This window comes from Macrotis lagotis, chromosome 5, assembly GCF_037893015.1.
Source record: "Macrotis lagotis isolate mMagLag1 chromosome 5, bilby.v1.9.chrom.fasta, whole genome shotgun sequence".
Lineage (NCBI taxonomy): Eukaryota > Metazoa > Chordata > Mammalia > Peramelemorphia > Peramelidae > Macrotis > Macrotis lagotis.
In genome coordinates this window covers 27,697,401-27,708,948 of record NC_133662.1, presented here as the reverse complement: position 1 = coordinate 27,708,948, position 11,548 = coordinate 27,697,401, and the positions used below count along the sequence as shown (strand labels likewise).

General features: G+C 32.2%; 1 protein-coding gene across 1 annotated transcript in view; it reads right to left on the bottom strand.

The window, feature by feature from the left end:
• Positions 1 to 201: 201 nt before the first annotated feature.
• The window catches only part of CD2AP (CD2 associated protein), a 146,960-nt gene continuing 135,613 nt past the window's right edge, over positions 202 to 11,548 (bottom strand). The window contains exons 14-16 of the mRNA XM_074189995.1: positions 6,452 to 6,618; positions 3,184 to 3,247; positions 202 to 313 (exon numbers count right to left, since the gene is read on the bottom strand). Coding sequence (XP_074046096.1) covers positions 272 to 313; positions 3,184 to 3,247; positions 6,452 to 6,618 — 273 coding nt within the window. The 3' untranslated portion in view covers positions 202 to 271. The remainder of the gene's footprint in view (positions 314 to 3,183; positions 3,248 to 6,451; positions 6,619 to 11,548) is intronic.

Below are 11,548 nucleotides of genomic sequence, written 5' to 3'. Positions count from 1 at the left end.
CATTTTACCATCACTTTCAAGTAAAGCAGAGAAAAAAGGTTTGCGATTCCAGCACAGTAGGAAATAAGACCCTCTTTTCATATTGGCAAATAGAATAAAATAAACAATTTCCATTTTTCCCCTTTTGTAAAATATGAAAACTAAAGTATTCTTTTTCCTATAGCACACAAAACTTTTGTTATTTGGAAGTAAACAAGTCAGTTTTCAGTTCATATTCTTGTTTATGAATCCCTGGCCAAAGAAGAACATTCAGTCTACAGCACACCTCTCCTCAATTTGACAGGACTAGTTTTTTCAGTTTTTCTATTTCCACCTAAAAAGGAAAAACAGAGCATAAGCAACAATGGCATCTTGACTGTACTAAAGCTTCTCTGACTTATCTCTGAGTCTTATACCTTGATCTTTTTTACATTTTCAGCAATGAAAAAAATCAGGCAGACTATAGTAGTTATCAGGTCCCATTATTTTAAACCACATGAAGTTTAAATCCCATGAACTTGATAAGAAACAGACATCTAAAGCAATGCCAAGGTAAGAAGGCACTGAAAACTTGTACAAAGAGAGCATACTTAGAGAAGGTAAGTGCTATCAAAGTTTAATAAAGATGGGGGGGCAGCTAAGTGGCCCAGTGGATAGAGCAATGACCCTGGAGTCAGAATGACCTGAGTTCAAATTTGACCTCAGACACTTAATAATTACCTAGCTGTGTGGCCTTGGGCAAGCCACTTAACCCTGTTGCCTTGCAAAAACTAAAAAAAAAAATTATCTAGCTGTATGACCTTGGGCAAGTCATTTAACCCTACTGCCTTGCAAAAAAAAAAAACCCAAAACAATAAAGATGGAAGGTTGCTGTCAAGAAGCAATAAATAAAGCTCCTATTTAGTGTAATTGAATAATATGTGATTTTGAATCAATCTCACAAACCTTTTTGAGGTAGAGAATATGAGTTAATTAGGGAGAAAAAAAATAATCATCTTTTTTTTTCAGTGATGACAGGTTGAAATTATATAACTAAATTATAGAGAACCTGGGTCATATAATTTCTTGATATACTTCAACTCCATTCCATGAATAAAAGTGAAAGAGAGGGGGAATAGTGGAGTGATCTCTAATTGTGGTTTAGTTAAGGTTGTGATGTCAACATGGCAAGGGGTCAAGAGTTTTTGAGAGGATAAGACAGAGCTGAGGTGATTCACAGAGGGTTAAAAATAGGAAAGGGAGAAAGCAGTGCAGTATGATGATATGGAAAAGAAATGATAGTAGAAGGAATGATGAAGATGCTGAAGCCATGATGAAGAGGAGAGTAAGGGATTGTATGATTGAAGGAAAGGCATAAAGATAAAAAAATAGATAAAAGGAATTTCAGAATTCATGCAGTTGTAGGTGACATCCAGAGCAAAAGGTAGGATTCAACTCAGAGTAGAATGGGAAAAACGGGAAGTGTATATAGGTTCCCAAGTCTAAGGTCTGGAAATGAGGAGGAAAGAAAGACTGTGAATTGAGCACTGAAGTTGATGAAGAAAAATGCAAAATATTCTGGGGGGTAGGGTAGAGTGGGTAGGGAAGGGGTTATCAAAATAAGTCTGTGGGTTTGGTGGTAAATTTAGATATTGTGAAAATCAAAAGAGGAAAGGTTGCTTATGTAAATTACTAGAGTAAGAGACTGGAAATGAGGCTCAAGAATAAAGAGTAGTCTGACTCCTTGGACATAACTAGTAAGATTGGAGAAGGGATGGCAATCAGGGGAAAATGTATATAGCTTATCCTGGAAAGGGAGGGGAGAGAAACAATGTCTTTAAGGGAGCATCCAGTCTTGGTGAGTGTCAGGAGATGATAAAAGGAAGTTAAGTAATCATTTTAACTGATGTTGAAAGAACATCTGACAAGCAAATATTAAACACTGAAGTATTCATCTTTAGATATCCTCTCACAGAAAGACTTCAATTTAAAAAATACACAAATACTGAGATGCCTGGAAATCATGTGTGTTGTGCTGTCTACTTATAGACTGTGTTTATATATTATTATATCTACATGTTACTTTGCATGTAAAGTTAGAAAATCTTAAAGCTGTTGGAGCTAAAACGTAAGCACACTTGGATAGTATCTTCATTGTGTGAAGAAATTGATCATAGACACTTTCTGGTTCCCTGTTTTAATATTCAGTACTTTCTTGATTTTTTGTCTCTGTCTCTGTCTAGTTCTCTGTCTCTGTTTATCTCTGTCTATCTCTGTCTGTCTCTGTCTCCATTTCTCTATGTGAATTTGTATGTGTCTCTCTCTTAAAGTGAATAATCATCTTATTATTGAGAATTTTATTGGTTATTTTGGTAAAATCACCATATTATCATTGGTAGGTCCTTGAGACAACTTAAGAGAAACCTAAGCACAAATTCTGCCTCAGACATTAGCTGTGGGATACTGGGCAAATCACTTAACCTATCTGAGCTCGGTTTTTGCTTTTTTGTGAAATGGGGATGCTAACATCTATCTTTCAGGATTGTTTTCAGGAACAAATCAGATAACATATGTAAGGCAAATCTCAAAGCACTATAGAGAGACAAGCTATACAAGCAAAGTTTTAAAAACTTATCTTAGCATTTTTCCTGAAATATTTTCCCTAAACTTCCCAAAATTCTATCTAAGTCCCAACTCAGATATTAGCTTGGATTTGGGAAGTTTAGGGAAAAGATTTCAGGCAAATGTGCTAAGATTAAGTTTTTAGAATTTTACTTGGCATGCAATAGGGAACCAATGAAAGGTTTTTAGCAAAAGAATAATGATCAGATATAGGTATAAGTAAGATAAGTTTGGCAACATTGTGAAGGATAAACTGAATAGGAAGAGAGTGGAGGTAAATTCCCACCATCAATTCAAATAAACATCTTTATTTGTAATTTTAAGATGTCTGAAGCATTGAGAAGTCAAGTGACTGGCCCAGGGTTATACAGTCAGTGTCAAATATGGGTGTCCTGAACTGAGGTGCTCTGATTGATGCCAACTCTCTATCTAGTAGAGCTGTCTACCTCTCCTTCCCTCCTTTAAAATTTTAAAAACAAAATAAAAACTTGGCTTTTAGTTAATATTATATTCTTTACAATATAGAAACATGCACTCAATATATTTGTTTTGGATCCACTAATATTTTTATTTTGACAACAAAATTCTATAAAATTGAATTACCTCTAAGTTACTCCTCATTGCTTTCTCCTCTTCTAATTCTCTTCTTAGTTTTTCCAGTTCTTTTCTAGAAAACAAAAATAAATTTCTAGGTGTGTATAGAAACAAAAATGGTCATCTAGCAATGTGTGTACATTTTCAATTTCTAGTTTAATTGTTAAATATCAATTGAAAGTTTATAAAACAGAAAAATTACTAAAAAAATAAAATGTGACCAAACTTTTTAATAACAAAATTAAGAAAAGTAAAAAAAAAGGAATTCTTAGGAAGCTTTGAATCCAGTTCATAAATTCAGCTAATAGGGTCTTCTTCACATGTTCTGCCAGACCTAGGGCACAATTCATTAGGTAAAATCAGTGCTGGGAAAGATCAGTGATATTCCCACTTATCTCCATTTGAGTAGAACCATAGTGCCACACACTGGGTTTTCCTACTGACAAAGACATATCAAATACTCAATGTTCCTACTGACAAGGACCTGAACTTTGATGATCTTGGGGAAAAAAAAGATATCCTCTTGGGGGAACAACTGTATATGTGGCATACTTAAAATAACACACAACATACTTTTAGCTTTAATTATATAAAGAAAAATTATAACAATTACCAATTCATACACATACAAATACATAGATATAAAAATGGATGCAACTTTCCTCAACTCTGATACCTCAATTCACTGTGGGGCTAAGATTGTGTTTTTGAAAGCTATATCTGATGGATATAAACTGTAGTCTAGTCGAGCATCCTGGAAAGGCTTTGAAGACAGAATAGTGTTGAACTAGGTACTTATCTATCAATGGCCTGCCTAGCTAAGTTGTTAGAGCCTCATCATCAGGTGAAGAATTTTTTCTGCTACTAAAACAAATTTTGAACATCTTTTAAGGTGCTGGGTCTCCTGTCTTACCTAGACTGAGAACTCAACAGTCAATCACAGGCCTGCCCTTCCTGCTGATTTGTACAAAAGCTTTGATCTATTTGGTCTCTGACTTCAACATTTCCATTTACTATTCCTTAGTAACCTGGTAACCCTTCCCTCATTCTTGGGAGTGTTATCATATTGGTATAGATTTATTGCAGACACTTAATTTGACTTTAATCCTAGAATAGCTGAACTCAAGAACTCTGCCATACTCAACCTGCCCAGGACCAGGACTCCAAGCATGTGTCACCAGGCCTGGTCAGATTTTATTAGCAAAATATATGAGAAATTCAAATCTATAAACCAGGAGTTACTACATTTTAAGATTATCATACATTTACATATTTATTTTTATAATATACAAAATCTAGGATTTTTATCTTAAGGAACCAAATGAACTCAGAAAAGATATTTGGGAAATATTTCCTATGAGTATTAGTCAGGTGTTGTTTAGTTATTTTTCAATCATATCTACCTCTTCATGACCCACTTATGGATTTTCTTGGCAAAAAATACTGATTTGATTTGCTGTTTTCTTCTTTAGCTTATTTTATGGATGAGGAAACTGAGGCAAACAAGTTTAAGTGACTTACCCGGGTTCACATAAGTAATAAGTATCTGAGGTCATATTTGAACACAGGAAGATGAGTCTTCCTGATTTCAGATTCTAACCATTGCTAACTGCCCCATCATTCAACTGGAAAGCATTTACTTATTAATTTTTTATTAATTTTTGAACTTTTTAAATTTAATTTTACTTTTTTAAGTTTAAATTTTATTTTTCCTATTTATATGCAAAGATTGTTTTCAACATTCACCCTTCTGCAACTTTTGAGTTCCATATTTTTCTTTCTCTTCTTTTCCTCTTCCCTCCCCATAACAGCAAATAATCTCTTATAGGTTGTACATGTACAATCATGTTTAACATATTTTCATATGAGTCATGCTGTGAAAGAAGAATTAGGAAGGGGAAAAACAACCAAGAGAAAGAAAGGAAAAATAAAAAAAAATTTTTTAAAAAGTGAACACAGTATGCTTTGCTCTACATTCAGGCTCTAGTTTTTTCCTCTGGATGTATTTTCCTTAATAGGTCTTTTAAGATTGTCCTTAATCACTAAATTTCCAAGAGGAGTTACATCCTTCCTAGTTGATCATCTCACAATGTTACTTTTAATGTGCGCAATATTCTCCTGGTTCAACTCAATTCACTCAACATCAGTTTATGCTAGTCTTTCCAGACTTTTCTACAATCTGGCTCTCATTATTACTTACAGAATAATAGAACTCCAACACATTTATATACCATAACTTGTTTAGCTATTCCACAATTGATGGACACATCCCCTCAATGTTCAATCCTTTGCTACTACAAAAAGAGCTTTTTCAAGTATTTATTAAACTACTACACGCTTAACCCAGTTTATAAATTAGTGCTGCATAGTTTTACTATGAATTTTGTGGTACCTTAAACATGCTCTTTTTTAACTCCACAGTCCTTTGTCCTTCCAAAGCAGGACATATAAAATTGCCAAGAGGAGTCAAAATCACATTTTGAAATAGTTTTTATAATGTACTCTAGAAGAGATAGCTTTCAATATATTTTATGAAAAATAATTTGAGTAAGAAACTTTTAGTAAGGACAGGGTTTAAATTATTTAAACTCTAAGGAAGAACAACTGCTCTAAAAAATAATTAACATTTACTAAATTTATACTGAAGCAGTTAGGTGATGCAGTGAATAGGACATTAGGCTCAGAGCACTAGTCAGGAAGATTCATCTTTATAAGTTCAAATTTAGAGTCAGACATTTAATAGCTATGTGACCCTGGGCAAGTCATTTAACTCTGTCTTCCTCATCTGTAAAATAAATTGAAGAAGGAAATGGCAAACAAGTCTAGTACCTTTGCCAAGAAAATCCCAAATGAGGTCACAATGAATTTGACATGAATTAAACTACTGAGCAACAAATTTTATACAGAACATAGACTGGAGTTATAAAGATATCTCCTTTCTAATAAAAAGACTATTGAGAACCATTTTCCTAAAAAGATTGCAGTTGTCTACGGAAAGGGACAATCATTGTTTAAATTTTCCAATCCCTGAAAAAGCACATTTTACTCATTAATTAGAAAAATTTACATATAACCAAAATACTTTTTAAAATTATGCTGATTTGGAGTAGCACTAGAACAAATTAGTTTGAATATATATTGAGTTATATGTACATGCTCTCTTACAGGGATAAAATATTCTAACCTATTTTTAGAGGCTATTTAAATGAGGGAAATGTTCTTCTAGATATGACAATGCATGAATCTTAATACTCAAAGAGATAAAAGCAAGACTTACCCATGTTCCCTTTTGATTACTTCTACAACATTCAATAAGTCAAGAACCAGTAACCTGAGATCATCTATCAAGGTTTTCTTCCCATCATCAATTTCAACTTTTGATCTGCTATTCATTGAACTGAGGAAATTTCTTCTAGATGAAGATGATGAAATGTACAAAGATGTCTGAAAAAAGAAAAATGCATATTTAGCAAAACTTTATTATATAATAATTAGGTTAAAAATCATATGGAAAGCAATAAAGGAGAAGAAAATTTGACTAAAGAAATAGGAAATTTCTGGGAGTGGAAACAAGTATAGAAAGCACTATAATGAAGTTCTACTAGCATTCCTTCTCCAAACAACTTTTAAAATGAGGCCTCAAATTTAATTCTGGAGCAAGCAACTCCAACAAAAGAAATGGATGGCATATTTTTCCAGCTTTCCAGATAAGTTATAGGGGCAAAAAGAGAGATTTGGGACTCTGGTGTAGAGGCTAGTCCAGAACCCTTAAGGCAGCAAGTTCTAGATCTAAGAAGCAGCCATAGCAATAGAAGTAGTTTCAGGAGTTCCCAAGTTATAGGTCATAAAGGGATTAGGCAAGTGGTAAGAAAAAGATTACACGGGTTATCTGTGCTAGCTCCAGGTCCAGGATCCTTGTCTATATCAACCTCTACATCACAGTTCCATGTCAGAGAATTAGGGAGAAGTGGCCTTGAGGAGCAGCATCACTTGTGGTTAAAGGATTACAGACTCCAAGATCCCCCAAAGCTCTAAAAACTATGAAACCCCCAGAACTAACTCTCAAAACAGCAGTGTGAAATAGTCTGAAGCCTGAAATAATGCCCCTGCATCCTCACCCCAGGAATAGAGACTAGTTTTAAAAGAAAATTCAAAGTCAAGAAACAGGCTGAAAAAAATGTGTAAGCAGTCAAAACAAAAAATAGTTGACCATTAAGAGTAACAAGGAAGATCAAGACACAAACTCAGAAAGTTATGTCAAAATAGCTACAAGTAATGCCCCACCCCACCCCCCAAAGAAAAAATGTGACTTGGACACAAGTCCAACAAGAATCTATGAAAGCTAAAAATTATTTTCAAAATCATATTAAATAAACCCACATGTATCCACATTATAAAATAACATGAATCAATTACCATTTTTATATGTCATTAACAAAACCCTGCAAGAAGAGATAGTAAGAGCTATCCCACTTAAGAAAACCGTAGACTATATTAAATATTTGCGAGTATACTTGCCAAGACAAACTCAGGAACTATAGGAACAAAATTATAAAAATTTTATATACATATACATATATGTATATATGTATATATAATTAATTAACATTTCTGTTACATAATTAAATAACAGAATAATATATATAAATAATAATATGTATATAATATATAATAATAAATAATAATTATATATAATATACTATATTATAATAATATACTATATTATATATATACCATATCATATCATATATAATAATGTGTATATATGTATATATAATTAATTTACATTTCTCTGTTATATAATTAAATAGAGAGATGTTAATTGTTCATGAGGGCAGAGTCAATATCATAAAAGTAACAAATTTAACTGAATTAATTTTTTTATTCAATGTCAACTCAATTAAACTATCAAAAAATTTTTATTGAGCTAGAAAAAATAATAATTATAAGGCAGTAATTATCACAATTATCTGATACTACTTAAGAAATAGAAATATCAATAGAACAGAGTAGACATACAACAAACAGCAATAAATGATTGCTGTAACTTTGTGTTTGACAAATGTAAAGATTGAAACTTTTGCCTAAGAATATACTATATGGTGAAAAAAAAACCATTGGGAAAACCGGAAAGCAATTTGTTAGAAATTGAATACAGATCAAAATCTTCCACCATTTACTAAGATAAAGTCAAAATGGATACATAATCCAGATATAAATGAAGATATCATAAGAGAAATAAAAGAATATGAAACATCTATCAGATTTATGGAGAGAAGACTTCAGGAATAAATAAGCAACAGATCACACTGTGAACTGTAAAATGGACTAAGTGTGATTACATTAGATTTAAAAGGTTTTGTACAAATAAAACCAATGTAGTCAAAATTGGAAGAAAAGCAGAAAACTGGAGGGGGTAATTTTATAGATAGTTTCCAGGTCAAAAGTCTAATATCTCAAATATATGGAGAATTTTATCAAATTCATAAGATTATGAATCTTCCCCCAAATGTTTCTGACAATATACAAAACCTATTACTATTTAAACATTAGAAGAATAGGAATAAATGGAATCTTTATTAAAATTATTGGTAGTATCCATCTGAAATCACTGTTATTCAATATGGTTTAGAAGTTGTTGTTGCTCAGTCATTTATGGTTATGTTCAACTCTTCATTAGAAAAAGGAAAACAAATAGACACTGAATAAATAAAACTATCGGTCTCCTTACAGGTAATATAATACAGAACTCTATATGAAATAAAACAGAACTCTAGAGTATCGAGTAAAAAAACTAATTGAAACAATTAACATCTTTAGTAAAGTTGCAGAATATAAAATAAAGCCATACAAATCATCAGCATTTTACCAACAAAACCAAAAAAGAGTTAGAGAAATTCCATTTAAAATAACCACATACTATATAAAATACTTAGGAAGTTACCTGCCAACAAAGATCCAGGGACCATTTGTATGCAGTTACAATACACTTCTCACACAAATAAAGGCATATCTAAACAACTGGATAAATACCAATTCCTCATGAATATGCCAAGTAAATATAATACGAATATTAATTTTATCTAAATCAATTGATTTATTGAGTGGCATATACCAATCAAACTACTAAAGGTCAAGAATATCAAGGAAATTGGGGAAGAAAAATATGAAGAAAGATGGCCTAGAAGTACCAGATTTCAAACTGAATTTCAAAGTGGTAACCATCAAAGTTATCTAGTAATGGCTAAGAAATGGAGTGGAGAAGCAGTGGAATAGATTGGGTACACAATACACAGTAATAAATGACTACAGTAATCTAGTGTTTGATAAAATCAAAGATCAAACTTTAGGGGCAAGAACTCATTAATTGATAAAAATTTTTTTTGGAAAATTAGAAAGCTTAGTGGCAGAAATTAGAGCTAGAGCAATGTCTCACTCCACCTACCAAAATAAAATCAAAAGGAGTAAATCATTTATACATAAAGTGTAATACCATAAGCAAATTAAAGGAGCATGGAAAATTTTGCCTCTCAGATCTATAGATAGAACAAACCAAAAAACAAAGAAGATCATGGGAAGTAAAATGAAATTACAGCCAATTAAAATGTTTTCTGCACAAACAAAACCAATACAGTCAAAATTAGATAGCAAGAGAAATGGTTGAAAATTTTTACAGGAATTTTCTCTAATAAAGATCTTATTTGTCAAATATACAGGGAACTGAGTCAAATTTATAAAAATGTCATTCCTAAATTTATAGATGGTTAAAGGGTATAAACTAACTGTTTACAGAAGAAAAAATAATCAAAGCTATCAATAGCCGCAAGGAAAAATACTTAACTATAAGAGAAATGCAAATTAAAACAACTCATAGGTACTATTTTTATACCTTTCAGATCAGCAATATGACAAAAAAAATACTGAAGAGAATATGGGAAAATAATTACACCAATACATTGTGGTGGAGTTGTGAACTAGTCCAACTACTCTGCAGAATAATTTGAAACCACATACAAAGAACTAAAAAACCTGTGCATACCCTTTGACCCAGTCATACCACTATTAGGTCTGTATCCCAAAGATTAAAGAAAAAGGACCCTATAATGTACAAAAAAATATTTAAAGCAACTTTTATGATCATAAAGAAATGGAAATTGAGGGGATGCTCATCAGTTGGGGAATGGTTGAAAAACTTGTGGTACATACATGTTTGTGATGGAATATAATTATGCTATAAGAAATTATAATCAGGATGGTCTCAAAAACCTAAGAACTCAATTTTTAAATGAATAAACTAAAATTAAGAAAATCAATTGGATGTTTACTGTTATGCACATATTGTTTAGTTCAAGTAGCCCGCCCTGCAAATCATGGAAAACCCATGATTAAAGCCAAGAGAGACACATTACAATACTGCTAAAAATTTAAATATGACAAATTAGGGTTTTGTTAATTCATTTCACTCATACCCAACTCTTTGACTATATTCTTAGGTTTTCTTGGAAAAGATAACTACTGCATGGTCATTTCCTTCTCCAGTTCATTATACAAATAAGGAACTGAGGCAAATATGGTGTGATGACCTGCCCAAGGATGCACAGCTATTAAGTATTTGATTCTGGATTTGAACTCAGATCTTCCAGATTCCTGGCCCAGCACTCTATCCAGTGCTCCACCTAACTGTCCCAACAGTGCAGTATGGGAGTTCGATAAATGTGATCAGTGGTTACATTAAGAGAAGCACAGTGTCCAAAATGAAAATCTTGCTATAATGTAGCTTCCTTAGAGCATGCTTGGAATATTAAGTTCTGTACACCAAATTTTAGGACTGTTGGTTCTCTTGGTTGATTTTACCTTGACTTTTTCTATTATAAGGAAAGTTTCAATGATGGTGGTGGAATTAGATATGGAAATGATTGTGCTATAAATCAAAAGACACCTATAAAGCATTAATATAAAGGGAAAAGGAAACTATCTCTGAAGATCTGAATAGTTAATAAATTTTCTAGAATAAAGCTCCTTGCAGATAAGTGTGGAGAAACATCATTTTAAATTTTAAGTGAATACTTTAATATTGAGTTATTTCAATGAAAATATATTTTCACAAATGATATATATATCCTGATTAATAATAGCTATTATGAATATAGTTTCATAGTTTGCAAAACACTTATCTCTCATTTCACCCTTACTACAATCTTGGAAGGAAAGTGTTATCATTAAACCATTTTGAAGAATGGAAAACTGGCAGATGAAGGCTAAGTGACTGTCTAGACTCTGAATCTGAGGTCAAATTGGAACTCAGATCTTTCTGACTCCATGTCCAGCATTCTCTCCACTACATAACTTAACTTTCTCTTAGCTTAAATAAAAT